At 48.3% G+C, this 19,182-nt stretch overlaps 3 protein-coding genes across 3 annotated transcripts in view; 2 read left to right on the top strand and 1 right to left on the bottom strand.

The window, feature by feature from the left end:
- Positions 1–19,182, top strand: part of LOC134984491 (oocyte zinc finger protein XlCOF22-like) — a 350,792-nt gene that overhangs the window by 70,002 nt on the left and 261,608 nt on the right. The gene's annotated exons all lie outside the window — the stretch shown is intronic.
- The window catches only part of LOC134984507 (zinc finger protein 585A-like), a 201,488-nt gene that overhangs the window by 148,288 nt on the left and 34,018 nt on the right, over positions 1–19,182 (top strand). The gene's annotated exons all lie outside the window — the stretch shown is intronic.
- LOC134984517 (zinc finger protein 2-like) overlaps positions 1–19,182 on the bottom strand; it is a 47,552-nt gene that overhangs the window by 15,902 nt on the left and 12,468 nt on the right. The window contains exons 3-4 of the mRNA XM_063950084.1: positions 14,190–14,682; positions 1,373–2,349 (exon numbers count right to left, since the gene is read on the bottom strand). Coding sequence (XP_063806154.1) covers positions 1,373–2,349; positions 14,190–14,682 — 1,470 coding nt within the window. The remainder of the gene's footprint in view (positions 1–1,372; positions 2,350–14,189; positions 14,683–19,182) is intronic.

The raw sequence follows: 19,182 nt of genomic DNA, 5'->3' as shown, positions 1-19,182 counted from the left end.
AGATTTGTCATCTTACAGGCAGCCAGTGAAGGGAGTAGAGAATGGGTGTTATGTGGCAGGAATTAGCTGGTTAGGTAACAGCCTGGCTGCTGCATTCTGTACTAGCTGCAAGCTCTGTAATTCTTTTGCTGGTAGACCCAGGTAGATGGCATTGCAGTAGTCTATGAACTTCTGAGGGAATCAAGTGCTTGATTCTGGCTATGGTCCACAGATGGAAGAATGAGGATTTGTATGTGGCAGATACCTGATGTCTGTGTCAGCCACATACCAGGACAACACAAAGATTCAGCACATGTTCAGTATTTTCAATTCTGTACACCAAAGCATAAATCCAGATGGTTGGTAAAGTCTTGTCCTTTGTTCGTGAGCTTCTATTATGTTTCACAAAGACTGAGTCACAGCCAACTGGCATCATCCACCCATGGCGCTCAGCTAGACAACCATTTAGGATTGGTATTAGGTTCTCAGTACATGGAGCAAAAAGCAGGTCATCTGCATAGCAGTGGTAGACCAGGCCAAGACGTCTGATTATATCACCCAGTGGTAGCATTTATATTGCATAAAGCATAGGAGATAAGGTTGACCCTTGAGGAACATTGCATGACAGTGATAATTATACTCCAGAATATGTAAATGGTTCCGTATTTGGGTAATGTCTAATATGTTCAACAAGAGCGGATTTATTTCTCTCACAGCATGAAAATGGCTTTTCACCTGTGTGACTCCTCTGATGTGTAACAAGATTTGATTTATATGCAAAACATTTCCCACACACAGAACAGGAATACGGCTTCTCACCTGTAGGACTTCTCTGATGTAGAACAAGATGTGATTTCCGTGCAAAACATTTCCCACACTCAGAACATGGAAATGGCTTCTCACCTGTGTGAGTATGCTGATGAATATCAAAATGTGATTTGAATGCAAAACATTTCCCACACTCAGAACAGGAATACGGCTTCTCACCTGTGTGACTTCTCTGATGTGTAACAAGATCTGATTTCCGTGCAAAACATTTCCTACCGTCAGAACAGGAATACGGCTTCTCATCTGTGTGAGTATGCTGATGAATATCAAAATGTAATTTGAATGCAAAACATTTCCCACACTCAGAACAGGAATACGGCTTCTCACCTGTGTGACTTCTCTGATGTGTAACAAGATCTGATTTCCGTGCAAAACATTTCCTACACTCAGAACAGGAATACGGCTTCTCATCTGTGTGAGTATGCTGATGAATATCAAAATGTAATTTGAATGCAAAACATTTCCCACACTCAGAACAGGAATACGGCTTCTCACCTGTGTGACTTCTCTGATGTCTAACAAGAACGGATTTAAATGCGAAACATTTCCTACACTCAGAACAGGAAAATGGCTTCTCACCTGTGTGACTACTCTGATGTGTAACAAGAGCTGATTTCTGTGTAAAACATTTCCCACACTCAGAACAGGAAAACGGCTTCTCACCTGTGTGACGTCTCTGATGTCTAACAAGAACTGATTTACATGCGAAACATTTCCCACACTCAGAACAGGAAAACGGCTTCTCACCTGAGTGACTTCTCTGATGTGCAACAAGAGCTGATTTCCGTGGAAAACATTTCCTACACTCAGAACATGGAAATGGCTTCTCACCTGTGTGACTACTCTGATGTGTAACAAGAGCTGATTTCTGTGTAAAACATTTCCCACACTCAGAACAGGAATACGGCTTCTCACCTGTGTGACTTCTCTGATGTTTAACAAGATCTGATTTCCGTGCAAAACATTTCCCACACTCAGAACATGGAAATGGCTTCTCACCTGTGTGAGTATGCTGATGAATAACAAAATGTGATTTGAATGCAAAACATTTCCCACACTCAGAACAGGAATACGGCTTCTCACCTGTGTGACTACTCTGATGTGTAACAAGAGCTGATTTCTGTGTAAAACATTTCCCACACTCAGAACAGGAAAACGGCTTCTCACCTGTGTGACTTCTCTGATGTGTAACAAGAACTGATTTAAATGCGAAACATTTCCCACATTCAGAACATATCAGTGGCCTCTCACCTGCCTTAGCTGGATGATGGGTAATAAGCTTTGTGTTCTGTGTAAAACATTTGGCATCTACAGAACAGGGAAACTCTGTATCTACTGTCAGAGCTGTAACAGATGCACCAATATCAGAGTGATCAGGAGAACATTCCCCAGGATCAGGGGGATCAGCTGATAGAGCTGGATGTATAATTGGGGTAATGGGGTTATCTCCTGGAGAATCCTGTCTACTGTCATTATCTGTTATTTCAGAATCCTGGGATACCATTAGATGTCCTTCTGAGATATTCCTGCTTGTGTGTCCATCTGCTGGAAATAAAATACATTATGGAAATATAAAATGAGTAGACAAGACCCAGGGTGTTACAGGATACAATATATAATTCTATAACTGACATGTTTTACCTGTAATCATTGCTTTTATGTGTATATAAAAAAAAAAAGTTAGGATGCTTAGACTGGAGCTTGATCAACACTGAACGCTCATGTGGGATTACTAGAGGCGACATGGACGCTCATGTGGGATTACTAGAGGCGACATGGACGCTCATGTGGGATTACTAGAGGTGACATGGACGCTCATGTGGGATTACTAGATGGGACATGGACGCTCATGTGGGATTACTAGAGGTGACAAGGACGCTCATGTGGGATTACTAGAGGTGACATGGACGCTCATGTGGGATTCCTAGAGGCGACATGGACGCTCATGTGGGATTCCTAGAGGTGACACGGACGCTCATCTGGGATTACTAGAGGTGACACTGATGCTCATGTGGGATTACTAGAGGCGACATGGACGCTCATGTGGGATTACCAGAGGTGACATGGACGCTCATGTGGGATTACTAGAGGTGACACTGATGCTCATGTGGGATTACTAGAGGCGACATGGACGCTCATGTGGGATTACTAGAGGCGACATGGACGCTCATGTGGGATTACTAGAGGCGACATGGACGCTCATGTGGGATTACTAGAGGCGACATGGACGCTCATGTGGGATTCCTAGAGGTGACACGGACGCTCATGTGGGATTACTAGAGGTGACACTGATGCTCATGTGGGATTACTAGAGGCGACATGGACGCTCATGTGGGATTACTAGAGGTGACACTGATGCTCATGTGGGATTACTAGAGGCGACATGGACGCTCATGTGGGATTACTGGAGGAGACATGGACGCTCATGTGGGATTACCAGGTGACATGGACGCTCATGTGGGATTACTAGGAGGTGACACTGATGCTCATGTGGGATTACTAGAGGCGACATGGACGCTCATGTGGGATTACTAGAGGCGACATGGACGCTCATGTGGGTTTACTAGAGGTGACATGGACGCTCGTGTGGGATTACTGGAGGAGACATGGACGCTCGTGTGGGATTACTAGAGGTGTCATGGACGCTCATGTGGGATTACTAGAGGTGACATGGTTGTAATAATAAAACACCAAAGAAGAGAAAATGCTGTCCTGCTTGCGCACTAATAAATAGGATTTTAATACCTACCAGTAAATCCTTTTCTCTGAGTCCGTAGAGGATGCTGGGGTCATCAATAGAACCATGGGGTATAGACAGGATCCACAGGAGAAATGGGCACTTTAAGACTTTAATAAGGGCGTGAACTGGCTCCTCCCTCTATGCCCCTCTTCCAGACCTCAGTTATAGGAACTGTGCCGAGGGAGACGGACATTAGGTTGGTTTATATGAAAAGTAGAAACCACCTTCGGCAGAAACTGTTGACGAGTTCTCAACTCTGCTCTATCTTCATGGAAGATCAAATAAGGGCTCTTGTGAGACTAGGCCGCCAATTCGGAACACCCGCCGTGCAGATGCCAAGGCCAATAAAATTACCACTTTCCAAGTGAGGAATTTCAAATCCACCTTTTGAAAAAGGTTCAAACCAGTGAGATTGAAGGAACTGTAACATCACGTTAAGGTCTCAAGGTGCCACAGGAGGCACAAAAGGAGGTTGGATGTGTAAACACCCCTTTTGCAAACGTTTGCACCTCAGGAAGTGAGGCCAATTGTTTCTGAAAGAAAACTGACAATGCAGAAATCTGTACTTTAATGGATCCTAATTTAAGGCCCGCATCCACTCCAGCTTGTAAAAAGTGGAGAAAACGTCCAAGTTAAAAAATATCCGCAGGAGCCTTCTTGGACTCGCACCAGGAAATATATTTCCTCCAAATGTGGTGATAGTGTTTTGCCGTAACATCCTTTCTAGCCTGAATAAGAGTGGGAATGACTTCACTGGGAATTCCCTTCTGGGCTAGAATCTGGCGTTCAACCGCCATGCCGTCAAACGTAGCCGCAGTAAATCTTGATACTGACACGGCCCCTGCTGTAACAGGTCCTCTCGTAGAGGAAGCAGCCAGGGATTTCCTATGCGTAAATCCTGAAGATCGGGATACCAAGCCCTCCTTGGCCAATCTGGAACAATGAGGATCGTCAGAACCTTTCTTCTTCTTATAATTTTGAACACTCTCGGAATGAGAGGAAGTGGAGGGAACACATACCGACTGAAACACCCACGGTGTCACCAGAGCGTCCACCGCTATGGCTTGAGGGTCCCTAATTTTGGAGTTTCTTGTTGAGACGAGACGCCATCATCTCTACTTGGGGAGTACCCCAGCGACTTGTCACTTCTGTGAAGACTTCTGGATGAAGTCCCCACTCTCCTGGATGGAGATCGTGTCTGCTGAGGAAGTCTGCTTTCCAGTTGTCCACTCCTGGAATAAAGATAGCTGACAGAGCGCTTAGATGTTTCTCTGCCCAGCGGAGAATCCTTGTGGCTTCTGCCATTGCTGCTCTGCTTTTTGTTCCGCCCCGGCTGTTGATGTAAGTTACTGCTGTTACATTCTCCGACTGGATGAGGACGGGTCGACTTTGAAGAAGGCGTTCCGTTTGTAGAAGGCCGTTGTAAATCGCCCTTAATTCCAGAACGTTTATGTGGAGACAAGTCTCCTGACTTGACCATCTTCCTTGCACCCCAACCCCGGGGACTTGCATCTGTGGTCATTAGAATCCAATCCTGAATACCGAACCTGCGTCCCTCGATGAGGTGAGAACTGTGCAGCCACCACAGCAGTGATATTCTTGTCTTTGAGGACAGGACTATCGTCCGTTGCATGTGTAGGTGGGAACCGGACCACTTGTCCAACAGGTCCCACTGGAATACTCTGGCATGGAATCTGCCAAACTGAATGGCCTCGTAGGCTGCCACCATCTTTCCCAGCAAGCGAGTGCATTGATGTATTGACACTCTGGTTGGTTTTAAGATTTGTTCCCGAGCTTTTTCTTCCGGAAGAAAAACTCTCTGTAGTTCTGTGTCCAGATTCATCCCCAGAAACGACAGGCGGGTCGTAGGGATCAACTGAGATTTCAGCAGGTTGAGGAGCCAGCCATGCTGTTGCAACACCTTCAGGGACAGTGCAATGTTCTGTAACAACTTGTCCCTGCATCTGGCTTTCATCAGGAGATTGCATGCGAAGAAGAATCATCATCTCCGCCATCACTTTGGTGAAAATCCTCGGAGCCATGGACAGCCCAAACGGCAACGTCTGAAATTGGTAATGACAATCCTGAACCACAAAGCGCAGGAAGGCCTGATGAGGAGGATAAATGGGAACATGTAGGTAGGCATCCTTTATGTCTAAGGAGACCATAAAGTCCCCTTCCTCCAGACTGGAGATCACTGCTCTAAGAGACTCCATCTTGAATTTGAATTTCTGCAGAAAGAAATTTAGGTCTTTAAGGTTGAGGATCGGTCTGACCGAGCCGTCCGGCTTCGGAACCACGAATAAACTGGAATAAAAGCCTTGTCCCTGTTGCGCAGGGGGAACCGTGATAATGACCTGGTTCTGACACAATTTTTGTATTGTGTCGCACACTACCTCTCTGCCGGTCAGAGAAGCTGGCAAGGCTGATTTTAAAAATCGGCGAGGGGGAACGTCTTAAAATTCTAGTTTGTACCCTTCTGACACAATTTTTAAAATCCAAGGTTCCAGGCCCGAGCAAACCCAGACCTGGCTGAAGAGCTTGAGACGTGCCCCAACCGGCGAGGACTCCCGCAGGGAAACCCCAGCGTCATGCGGTGGACTTGGCAGAAGCCGGGGAGGACTTCTGTTCTTGGGAGGCAGAGAAGCCTGGGTTTCTTTTACCTCTTTCCCTGCCTCTAGCAGCAAGGAAGGCAGAGTCTCTTCCTCTTCGGTATCTATTGGGCCGAATGGACTGCATTTGATGATGCGTTTTCTTATGTTTTGGGGGAACATAAGGTAAAAATGACGATTTTCCAGCAGTAGCTGTAGAGACTCGGTTTGTAACCGGTAGGTATTAAAAATAAGATTTTACTCACCGGTAAATCTATTTCTCGTAGTCCGTAGTGGATGCTGGGACTCCGTAAGGACCATGGGGATTAGCGGCTCCGCAGGAGACTGGGCACAAACTAAAGAAAGCTTTAGGACTACCTGGTGTGCACTGGCTCCTCCCTCTATGACTCTCCTCCAGACCCCAGTTAGGATACTGTGCCCGGAAGAGCTGACACAATTTAGGAAGGATTTTGAATCCCGGGTAAGACTCATACCAGCCACACCAATCACACCGTACAACTCGTGATACTATACCCAGTTAACAGTATGAAAACAACGAAGCCTCTCAACAGATGGCTTTTAAACAATAACCCGTTAGTTTAACAATAACTATATACAAGTATTGCAGACAATCCGCACTTGGGATGGGCGCCCAGCATCCACTACGGACTACGAGAAATAGATTTACCGGTGAGTAAAATCTTATTTTCTCTGACGTCCTAAGTGGATGCTGGGACTCCGTAAGGACCATGGGGATTATACCAAAGCTCCCAAACGGGCGGGAGAGTGCGGATGACTCTGCAGCACCGAATGAGCGAACTCTAGGTCCTCCTCAGCCAGGGTGTCAAACTTGTAGAATCTTGCAAACGTATTTGACCCCAAACAAGTAGCTGCTCGGCAAAGTTGCAAAGCTGAGACCCCTCGGGCAGCCGCCCAAGAAGAGCCCACCTTCCTCGTGGAATGGGCTTTTACAGATTTAGGATGCGGCAGTCCAGCCGCAGAATGCGCAAGCTGAATTGTGTTACATATCCAGCGAGCAATAGTCTGCTTCGAAGCAGGAGCACCCAGCTTGTTGGGTGCATACAGGATAAATAGCGAGTCAGTTTTCCTGACTCCAGCCGTCCTGGAAACATATATTTTCAAGGCCCTGACTACGTCCAGTAACTTGGAGTCCTCCAAGTCCCTAGTAGCCGCAGGCACCACAATAGGTTGGTTCATGTGAAACGCAGATACCACCTTAGGGAGAAACTGGGGACGAGTCCTCAATTCTGCCCTATCCATATGGAAAACCAGATAAGGGCTTTTACACGACAAAGCCGCCAATTCTGACACACGCCTGGCCGAGGCAAGGCCAACAGCATGACCACTTTCCACGTGAGATATTTTAAATCCACGGTCTTAAGTGGCTCGAACCAATGTGACTTCAGAAAACTCAACACCACGTTGAGATCCCAAGGTGCCACAGGGGGCACAAAAGGGGGCTGAATATGCAGCACTCCCTTAACAAAAGTCTGAACTTCAGGCAGTGAAGCCAGTTCTTTCTGGAAGAAAATCGACAGAGCCGAAATTTGGACCTTAATGGAACCCAATTTTAGGCCCATAGTCACCCCTGACTGTAAGAAGTGCAGGAATCGACCCAGGTGAAATTCCTCCGTTGGGGCCTTCCTGGCCTCACACCAAGCCACATATTTTCGCCATATGCGGTGATAATGTTTTACTGTAACATCCTTCCTAGCTTTAATCAGCGTAGGAATGACTTCCTCCGGAATGCCTTCCTCCGGAATGCCCTTTTTCCTTTAGGATCCGGTGTTCAAACGCCATGCCGTCAAACGCAGCCGCGGTAAGTCTTGGAACAGACAGGGCCCCTGCTGCAGCAGGTCCTGTCTGAGCGGCAGAGGCCAAGGGTCCTCTGATATCATCTCTTGCAGTTCTGGGTACCAAGCTCTTCTTGGCCAATCCGGAACCACGAGTATAGTTCTTACTCCTCTCCTTCGTATTATTCTCAGTACCTTTGGTATGAGAGGAAGAGGAGGGAACACATAAACCGACTGGTACACCCACGGTGTCACTAGAGCGTCCACAGCTATCGCCTGAGGGTCCCTTGACCTGGCGCAATATATTTTTAGCTTTTTGTTGAGGCGGGACGCCATCATGTCCACCTGTGGCCTTTACCAACGATTTACAATCATGTGGAAGACTTCTGGATGAAGTCCCCACTCTCCCGGGTGGAGGTCGTGCCTGCTGAGGAAGTCTGCTTCCCAGTTGTCCACTCCCGGAATGAACACTGCTGACAGTGCTAACACGTGATTTTCCGCCCAACGGAGAATCCTTGTGGCTTCTGCCATCGCCATCCTGCTTCTCGTGCCGCCCTGTCGGTTTACATGGGCGACCACCGTGATGTTGTCTGACTGAATCAGTACCGGCTGGTCCTGAAGCAGGGGTCTTGCTTGACTTAGTGCATTGTAGATGGCCCTTAGTTCCAGGATATTTATGTGTAGGGAAGTCTCCTGACTTGACCACAGCCCTTGGAAGTTTCTTCCCTGTGTGACTGCCCCCCAGCCTCGAAGGCTGGCATCCGTGGTTACCAGGATCCAGTCCTGTATGCCGAATCTGCGGCCCTCTAGAAGATGAGCACTCTGCAGCCACCACAGCAGAGACACCCTGGTCCTTGGAGACAGGGTTATCAACTGATGCATCTGAAGATGCGATCCGGACCACTTGTCCAACAGGTCCCACTGAAAAGTTCTTGCATGGAACCTGCCGAATGGAATTGCTTCATAGGAAGCTACCATCTTTCCCAGGACTCGCGTGCAGTGATGCACCGACACCTGTCTTGGTTTCAGGAGGCCTCTGACTAGAGATGACAGCTTCTTGGCTTTCTCCTCCGGGAGAAACACTTTTTTCTGGTCCGTGTCCAGAACCATCCCCAGGAACAGTAGACGTGTCGTAGGTGCCAGCTGTGACTTTGGAATATTGAGAATCCAACCGTGCTGTTGTAGCACTTCCTGAGATAGTGCTACCCCGATCAACAACTGCTCCCTGGACCTCGCCCTTATCAGGAGATCGTCCCAGTACGGGATAATTAAAACTCCCTTTTTTCGAAGGAGTATCATCATTTCGGCCATTACCTTGGTAAATACCCTTGGTGCCGTGGACCGACCGAACGGCAACGTCTGGAATTGGTAATGACAATCCTGTACCACAAATCTGAGGTACTCCTGGTGAGGATGGTAAATGGGGACATGCAGGTAAGCATCCTTGATGTCCAGTGATACCATGTAATCCCCCTCTTCCAGGCTTGCAATAACCGCCCTGAGCGATTCCATCTTGAACTTGAATTTTTTTATATATGTGTTCAAGGATTTCAAATTTAAAATGGGTCTCACCGAACCGTCCGGTTTCGGTACCACAAACATTGTGGAATAGTAACCCCGTCCTTGTTGAAGGAGGGGCACCTTGACAATCACCTGCTGGGAATACAGCTTGTGTATTGCCTCTAACACAGCCTCCCTGTCTGAGGGAGTCGTTGGTAAGGCAGATTTTAAGAAACGTCGGGGGGGGGGGGGGGGGGGGAAGATGTCTCGAATTCCAGCTTGTACCCCAGAGATACTACTTGAAAGATCCAGGGATCCACCTGTGAGCGAGCCCACTGATCGCTGAAGCTTCTGAGACGGGCCCCCACCGCACCTGGCTCCGCCTGTGGAGCCCCAGCGTCATGCGGCGGACATGGCGGAAGCGGGGGAGGACTTTTGCTCTTGGGAACTGTATGTTGCAGCTTTTTCCCCCTACCTCTGCCTTTGGGCAGAAAGGACGCGCCCTTAACCCGCTTGCCCTTATGGGGCCGAAAGGACTGTACCTGATAATACGGTGCTTTCTTTGGCTGTGAGGGAACCTGGGGTAAAAATGCTGATTTCCCAGCTGTCGCTGTGGAAACTAGGTCAGAGAGACCATCCCCGAACAACTCCTCACCCTTGTAAGGCAAAACTTCCATGTGCCTTTTTGAATCTGCATCACCTGTCCACTGCCGAGTCCATAAACCCATCCTGGCAGAAATGGACATTGCACTTATTTTAGATGCCAGACGGCAAATATCCCCCTGTGCATCTCTCATGTATAAGACTGCGTCTTTTATATGCTCTATGGTTAGCAATATAGTGTCCCTGTCTAAGGTATCAATATTTTCTGACAGGGAATCTGACCACGCAGCTGCAGCACTGCACATCCATGCTGAAGCAATAGCTGGTCTCAGTATAATACCTGAGTGTGTATATACAGACTTCAGAATCGCCTCCTGCTTCCTATCAGCAGGCTCCTTTAGGGCGGCCGTATCCGGAGACGGTAGTGCCACCTTTTTTGACAAGCGTGTGAGCGCTTTATCCACCCTAGGGTGTGTTTCCCAACGTGACCTATCCTCTGGCGGGAAAGGGTACGTCATTAGTAATCATTTAGAAATTACCAATTTTTTATAAGGCGAAGCCCACGCTTCTTCACACACTTCATTTAATTCCTCAGATGAGGGAAAAACTACTGGTAGTTTCTTCTCCCCAAACATAATACCCTTTTTTGTGGTACCCGGGGTAATATCAGTAATGTGCAACACATTTTTCATTGCCTCAATCATGTAACGTGTGGCCCTATTGGAAGTTACATTTGTCTCATCGTCGTCGACACTGGAGTCAGTATCCGTATCGACATCTGTGTCTGCCATCTGAGGTAGCGGGCGTTTTAGAGCCCCTGATGGCTTTTGAGACGGCTGGGCAGGCACAGGCTGAGAAGCCGGCTGTCCCATGTCGTCAAACCTTTTATGTAAGGAGTTGACACTTTCACGTAATTCCTTCCATAAGTTCATCCACTCAGGTGTCGACCCTGCAGGGGGTGACATCACATTTACAGGCATCTGCTCCGCCTCCACGTAAGCCTCCTCATCATACATGTCGACACAGCCGTACCGACACACCGCACACACAGGGAATGCTCTGACAGAGGACAGGACCCAACAAAGCCCTTTGGGGAGACAGAGAGAGAGTATGCCAGCACACACCAGAGCACTATATAACACAGGGATCCCACTATAAATTAGTGTTTTTCCCTTATAGCTGCTTATATAATATATACTGCGCCTAAATTTAGTGCCCCCCCTCTCTTTTTTACCCTTTTGTATGCAGGACTGCAGGGGAGAGAGCCAGGTAGCGATCCTTCCAGCGGAGCTGTGAGGGAAAAATGGCGCCAGTGTGCTGAGGGAGATAGCCCCGCCCCTTTTTCGGAGGACTTTCTCCCGCTTTTTCTGGAAATCTGGCAGGGGTTAATTTACACCTATATAGCCTTTTGGACTATATATGGTGTATATTTGCCAGCCAAGGTGTCTTATTGCTGCTCAGGGCGTTCCCCCCCCAGCGCCCTGCACCCATCAGTGACCGGAGTGTGAGGTGTGCATGAGGAGCAATGGCGCACAGCTGCAGTGCTGTGCGCTACCTTGTTGAAGACTGAGAGTCTTCTGCCGCCGATTTTCTGGACCACTTCTTGCTTCTGGCTCTGTAAGGGGGAAGGCGGCGCGGCTCCGGGACCGGACGATCGAGGTCGGGCCCTGTGTTCAATCCCTCTGGAGCGAATGGTGTCCAGTAGCCTAAGAAGCCCAAGCTAGCTGCAAGCAGGTAGGTTCGCTTCTTCTCCCCTTAGTCCCTCGTAGCAGTGAGTCTGTTGCCAGCAGATCTCACTGAAAATAAAAAACCTAATTCTAACTTTCTTTCTAGCAGGCTCAGGAGAGCCACCTAGTGTGCATCCAGCTCAGCCGGGCACAAAAATCTAACTGAGGTCTGGAGGAGGGTCATAGTGGGCGGAGCCAGTGCACACCAGTTAGTCCTAAAGCTTTCTTTAGTTTGTGCCCAGTCTCCTGCGGAGCCGCTATTCCCCATGGTCCTTACGGAGTCCCAGCATCCACTTAGGACGTCAGAGAAATCCTATTTTCTCATAAGTCCTAAAGGAATCTGGGGATGCTTCAAAACCATGGGGTTTATACCAATGCTCTAGAAAGGGCGGGAGAGTGCAGATGACTCTGCAGCACCGACTGATCAAACAAGAGGTCCTCCTCGGCCAGGGTATCAAACTTGTAAAACTTCACAAAGGTGTTTGAACCCGACCAAGTAGCAGCTCGCCAAAGTTGTAATGCCGAAACCCCTCGGGCAGCCGCCCAGAATGAGTCCACCTTTCTGGTAGAATGAGCTTTCACCGATTTCGGTAACGGTAACCCTGCCGTGGAATGAGCCTGCTGAATCGTATTACAGATCCAGCGTGCAATAGTCTGCTTGGAAGCAGGAGCCCCAATCTTGTTGTGAGCACACAGGACAAACAGAGCCTCTGTTTTCCTAATCTGCACCGTTCTGGCGACATAGATTTTCAAAGCTCTGACCACATTGAGACTTCGATTCCACCAAGGCATCAGTAGCCACTGGCACCACAATAGGCTAGTTTACGTGAAATGAGGAAACCACTTTTGGTAGAAATTGCTGATGAGTTCTCAACTCCGCTCTATCAGCATGGAAGATTAAATAGGGTCTTTTGTGAGACAAAGCCGCCAATTCAGAAACTCACCTTTATGACGCCAAGGCCAACAACATGACTACTTTCCAAGTAAGGAATTTTAACTCAACCTTACGTAAAGGTTCAAACCAAGGAGATTGCAGGAACTGCAACACCACATTAAGATCCCACGGTGCCACTGGGGGCCCAAATGGAGGTTGGATGTGCAGCACACCTGACGAAGGTCTGAACTTCCGGAAGGGAGGGCAATTCTTTCTGAAAGAAAATTGATAAGGCTGAAATTTGTTCCGCCCTGGCGGTTTACGTACGCCACTGCTGTTATGTTGTCTGATTGAATCAAGATGGGCAGACCGCGAAGATGTTCCGCTTGCAGAATACCGTTGTAAATGGCCCTTAGTTCCAGAATGTTTATGTGCAGACAAGCTTCCTGGCTTGACCATTTTCCCTGAAAGTTTCACCCCTGTGTGACTGCTCCCCAGCCTCGGAGACTTGCATCCGTGGTCACCAGGATCCAATCCTGAATCCCGAACCTGCGTCCCTCCAGAAGGTGAGAACTGTGCAGCCACCACAGAAAGAAGATCCTGGTCCTGGAAGATAGGAGTATTTTCCGGTGCATGTCCAGGTGAGACCCGGACCACTTGTCCAGCAGGTCCCACTGAAACACCCCTGGCATGGAACCTGCCATACGGAATGGCCTCGTAGGCCGCCACCATCTTCCCCAGCAATCGAGTGCATTGAAGAACTGACACTTTAGCCGGTTTCAGAATCTGTTTTACCATGTTCTGTATTTCCAGAGCCTTTTCCACTGGAAGAAAAACTCTCCGTAATTCTGTATCCAGAATCATACCCAAGAACGACAGGCGTGTCGTCGGATCCCACTGCCGTCTTCTGCAGTCACTAAAGTCTTCTGATCTTCCTTTACTCATCCGGCTTCTGTCTTCTGGCTCTGTGAGGGGGGTGACGGCGCGGCTCCGGGAACAAGCAGCTAGGCGCACCAAGTGATCTGAACCTCTGGAGCTAATGGTGTCCAGTAGCCTAAGAAGCAGAGCCTTTGAACTCACAGAAGTAGGTCCTGCTTCTCCCCCCTCACTCCCACGATGCAGAGAGCCTGTAGACAGCAGGTCTCCCTGAAAATTATAAACCTAAATAAAGTATTTTTTCTGAGAAACTGTGGAGAGCTCCTAAGTGTATCCAGTATCGCTGGGCACAGAATCTAACTGGAGTCTGGAGGAGGGGCATAGAGGGAGGAGCCAGTTCACACCCCTTTTAAAGTCTTAAAGTGACCATGTCTCCTGCGGATCCCATCTTTACCCCATGGTTCTCAAAGCGTCCCCAGCATCCTCTAGGACGTATGAGAAAACACTCTACATGTGATATTTGTCATGGATAGCCTTGTGTTAGAAACACCCAACTGAGAACAGGGCTGATGACAGAGGAGGGTGTAGGATAAGAGATTGCTGTAGTGATTGAGCAATGAGAATATGTGACTTCTGTAATAAGTGTTTATTACTAACCTGTGCTGATATCTGTAGGGATCTCCTCCTCCTTACACTGCTGATCAACCCTCACATACGTCTCTTCTTCTCCCTCTATATCTTCTGCCTTTATATCAGTCACATACGTCTCTTCTTCTCCCTCTATATCTTCTGTCTTCATATCAGTCACATACGTCTCTTCTTCTCCCTCTGTATCTATTGCCTTTATATCAGTCACATACGTCTCTTCTTCTCCCTCTGTATCTTCTGCCTTTATATCAGTCACATCCGTCTCTTCTTCTCCCTCTATATCTTCTGCCTTTATATCATTCACATACGTCTCTTCTTCTCCCTCTATATCTTCAGCCTTTATATCAGTAACATACATCTCTTCTTCTCCCTCTATATCTTCTGCCTTTATATCAGTCACATACGTCTCTTCTTCCTCTATATCTTCTGCCTTTATATCAGTCACATACGTCTCTTCTTCTACCTCTGTACCTTCTATTTTAATATCAGACAGACATTCTACCTAAAAAAACAAAACACTATAATGACATTTGCATACAGTCAGATTAAACTGAGGTGAAACAGTATAATATCAGTGTATAAGACACAGCTCCTCTACAGATCATATAGTGACAGTCACTTTAGTATATTGGGGAGACCCTAAATCCCACCTACTTGATCCTCCTGTGGGATCCTGTGATTCTCCTCTGTACAATCCTGGGAATACAGAGGACGGGGACATCTCTCTGGGGTATCTCTGTTACTGGGCCCATCTGTAGGAGACACACAGTGACTGAGTACAGTATATATAATAAGAATTTACTTACCGATAATTCTATTTCTCGTAGTCCGTAGTGGATGCTGGGACTCCGTCAGGACCATGGGGAATAGCGGCTCCGCAGGAGACTGGGCACAAAAGTAAAAGCTTTAGGACTACCCGGTGTGCACTGGCTCCTCCCCCTATGACCCTCCTCCAAGCCTCAGTTAGGATACTGTGCCCGGACGAGCGTACACAATAAGGAAGGATTTTTGAATCCGGGTAAGACTCATACCAGCCACACCAATCACACCATATAACTTGTGATCTAAACCCAGTTAACAGTATGATAACATGAGGAGCCTCCAGAACAGATGGCTCACTACAACAAAACCCAATTTTTTTGGCAACAATAACTATGTACAAGTATTGCAGACAATCCGCACTTGGGATGGGCGCCCAGCATCCACTACGGACTACGAGAAATAGATTTATCGGTAAGGAAATTCTTATTTTCTCTGACGTCCTTGTGGATGCTGGGACTCCGTCAGGACCATGGGGATTATACCAAAGCTCCCAAACGGGCGGGAGAGTGCGGATGACTCTGCAGCACCGAATGAGAGAACTCCAGGTCCTCCTTAGCCAGGGTATCAAATTTGTAGAATTTTACAAACGTGTTTTCCCCTGACCACGCAGCTGCTCGGCAAAGTTGTAAAGCCGAGACCCCTAAGGCAGCCGCCCAAGATGAGCCCACCTTCCTTGTGGAATGGGCATTGACAGATTTTGGCTGTGGCAGGCCTGCCACAGAATGTGCAAGCTGAATTGTACTACAAATCCAACGAGCAATAGTCTGCTTAGAAGCAGGAGCACCCAGCTTGTTGGGTGCATATAATATAAACAGCGAGTCAGATTTCCTGACTCCAGCCGTCCTGGAAACATATATTTTCAGGGCCCTGACTACATCCAGTAACTTGGAATCCTCCAAGTCCCCAGTAGCCGCAGGCACCACAATAGGTTGGTTCAGGTGAAACGCTGAAACCACCTTAGGGAGAAATTGAGGGCGAGTCCTCAATTCCGCCCTATCCGAATGAAAAATCAGGTAAGGGCTTTTATAGGATAAAGCCGCCAATTCTGATACGCGCCTGGCTGAAGCCAGGGCCAACAGCATTACCACTTTCCATGTGAGATATTTTAAATCCACTGTGGCAAGTGGTTCGAACCAATGTGATTTTAGGAATCCCAAAACCACTTTGAGATCCCAGGGTGCCACTGGAGGCACAAAGGGAGGCTGTATATGCAGTACCCCCTTTACAAAAGTCTGGACTTCAGGAACTGAAGCCAATTCTTTCTGGAAGAAAATCGACAAGGCCGAAATTTGAACCTTAATGGATCCTAATTTTAGGCCCATGGACAGTCCTGTTTGCAGGAAATGCAGGAAACGACCTAGTTGAAATTCCTCTGTCGGGGCCTTCCTGGCCTCGCACCACGCAACATATTTCCTCCAAATACGGTGATAATGTTGTGCAGTTACATCCTTCCTGGCTTTGATAAGGGTAGGGATGACTTCATCTGGAATGCCTTTTCCTTCAGGATCCGGCGTTCAACCGCCATGCCGTCAAACGCAGCCGCGGTAAGTCTTGGAACAGACAGGGTCCTTGCTGAAGCAGGTCCCTTCTTAGAGGTAGAGGCCACGGATCCTCCGTGAGCATCTCTTGAAGTTCCGGGTACCAAGACCTTCTTGGCCAATCCGGAGCCACGCGTATAGTTCTTACTCCTCTCCGACTTATAATCCTCAGTACCTTTGGTATGAGAGGCAGAGGAGGGAACACATACACTGACTGGTACACCCAAGGTGTTACCAGAGCGTCCACCGCTATTGCCTGAGGGTCCCTTGACCTGGCGCAATACCTGTCTAGTTTTTTGTTGAGGCGGGACGCCATCATGTCCACCTTTGGTTTTTCCCAACGGTTTACAATTACTTGGAAGACTTCTGGATGAAGTCCCCACTCTCCCGGGTGGAGATCGTGTCTGCGGAGAAAATCTGCTTCCCAGTTGTCCACTCCGGGAATGAACACTGCTGACAGTGCTATCACATGATTTTCCGCCCAGCGAAGAATCCTTGCAGCTTCTGCCATCGCTCTCCTGCTTCTTGTGCCGCCCTGTCTGTTTACGTGGGCGACTGCCGTGATGTTGTCCGACTGTATCAACACCGGCTGACCCTGAAGCAGAGGCCTTGCTTGACTTAGGGCATTGTAAATGGCCCTTAGTTCCAGGATATTTATGTGAAATGACTTTTCCATGCTTGACCACAAGCCCTGGAAGTTTCTTCCCTGTGTGACTGCTCCCCAGCCTCTCAGGCTGGCATCCGTGGTCACCAGGACCCAGTCCTGAATGCCGAATCTGCGGCCCTCTAGAAGATGAGCACTCTGCAACCACCACAGGAGAGACACCCTTGTCCTCGGAGATAGGGTTATCCGCTGATGCATCTGAAGATGCGATCCGGACCATTTGTCCAGCAGATCCCACTGAAAGGTTCTTGCGTGGAATCTGCCGAATGGAATCGCTTCGTAAGAAGCCACCATTTTTCCCAGGACCCTTGTGCATTGATGCACTGACACTTGGCCTGGTTTTAGGAGGTTCCTGACTAGCTCGGATAACTCCCTGGCTTTCTCCTCCGGGAGAAAAACATCTTTTTCTGGACTGTGTCCAGTATCATCCCTAAGAACAGCAGACGTGTCGTCGGAATCAGCTGCGATTTTGGGATATTTAGAATCCACCCGTGCTGTCTTAGCACTACTTGAGATAGTGCTACTCCGACCTCTAACTGTTCCCTGGACTTTGCCCTTATCAGGAGATCGTCCAAGTAAGGGATAATTAAGACGCCTTTTCTTCGAAGAAGAATCATCATTTCGGCCATTACCTTGGTAAAGACCCGGGGTGCCGTGGACAATCCAAACGGCAGCGTCTGAAACTGATAATGACAGTTCTGTACCACAAACCTGAGGTACCCTTGGTGAGAAGGGCAAATTGGGACATGGAGGTAAGCATCCTTGATGTCCAGGGACACCATATAGTCCCCTTCTTCCAGGTTCGCTATCACTGCTCTGAGTGACTCCATCTTGAATTTGAACCTTTGTATGTAAGTGTTCAAGGATTTCAGATTTAAAATAGGTCTCACCGAGCCGCCTGGCTTCGGTACCACAAACAGCGTGGAATAGTACCCCTTTCCCTGTTGCAGGAGGGGTACCTTGATTATCACCTGCTGGGAATACAGCTTGTGAATGGCTTCCAATACTGCCTCCCTGTCAGAGGGAGACGTTGGTAAAGCAGACTTCAGGAACCGGCGAGGGGGAGACGCCTCGAATTCCAATTTGTACCCCTGAGATACTACCTGCAGGATCCAGGGGTCCACTTGCGAGTGAGCCCACTGCGCTCTGAAATTCTTGAGACGGCCCCCCACCGTGCCTGAGTCCGCTTGTAAGGCCCCAGCGTCATGCTGAGGACTTGGCAGAAGCGGGGGAGGGCTTCTGTTCCTGGGAAGAGGCTGCCTGATGCAGTCTTTTTCCCCTTCCTCTGCCCCGGGGCAGAAATGAGTGGCCTTTTGCCCGCTTGCCCTTAGGGGGACGAAAGGACTGAGCCTGAAAAGACGGTGTCTTTTTCTGCTGAGAGGTGACCTGGGGTAAAAAGGTGTATTTCCCGGCCGTTGCCGTGGCCACCAGGTCCGATAGACCAACCCCAAATAACTCCTCCCCTTTATACGGCAATACTTCCATATGCCGTTTGGAATCCGCATCACCTGACCACTGTCGCGTCCATAACCCTCTTCTGGCAGAAATGGACAGCGCACTTACTCTTGATGCCAGGGTGCAAATATCCCTCTGTGCATCTCGCATATATAGAAATGCATCCTTTAAATGCTCTATAGTCAATAATATACTGTCCCTATCCAGGGTATCAATATTTTCAGTCAGGGAATCCGACCAAACCACCCCAGCACTGCACATGCAGGCTGAGGCGATTGCTGGTCGCAGTATAACACCAGTATGTGTGTATATACTTTTTAGGATATTTTCCAGCTTCCTATCAGCTGGTTCCTTGAGGGCGGCCGTATCAGGAGACGGTAATGCCACTTGTTTTGATAAGCGTGTGAGCGCTTTATCTACCCTAGGGGGTGTTTCCCAACGCGCCCTAACCTCTGGCGGGAAAGGGTATAATGCCAATAATTTTTTAGGAATTATCAGTTTTTTATCGGGGGAAACCCACGCT

This window comes from Pseudophryne corroboree, assembly GCF_028390025.1.
Source record: "Pseudophryne corroboree isolate aPseCor3 chromosome 3 unlocalized genomic scaffold, aPseCor3.hap2 SUPER_3_unloc_6, whole genome shotgun sequence".
In the NCBI taxonomy this organism is placed as follows: domain Eukaryota; kingdom Metazoa; phylum Chordata; class Amphibia; order Anura; family Myobatrachidae; genus Pseudophryne; species Pseudophryne corroboree.
The sequence above is the reverse complement of the archived record's forward strand: the minus strand, read 5'-3'. Positions and strand labels throughout refer to the sequence as shown.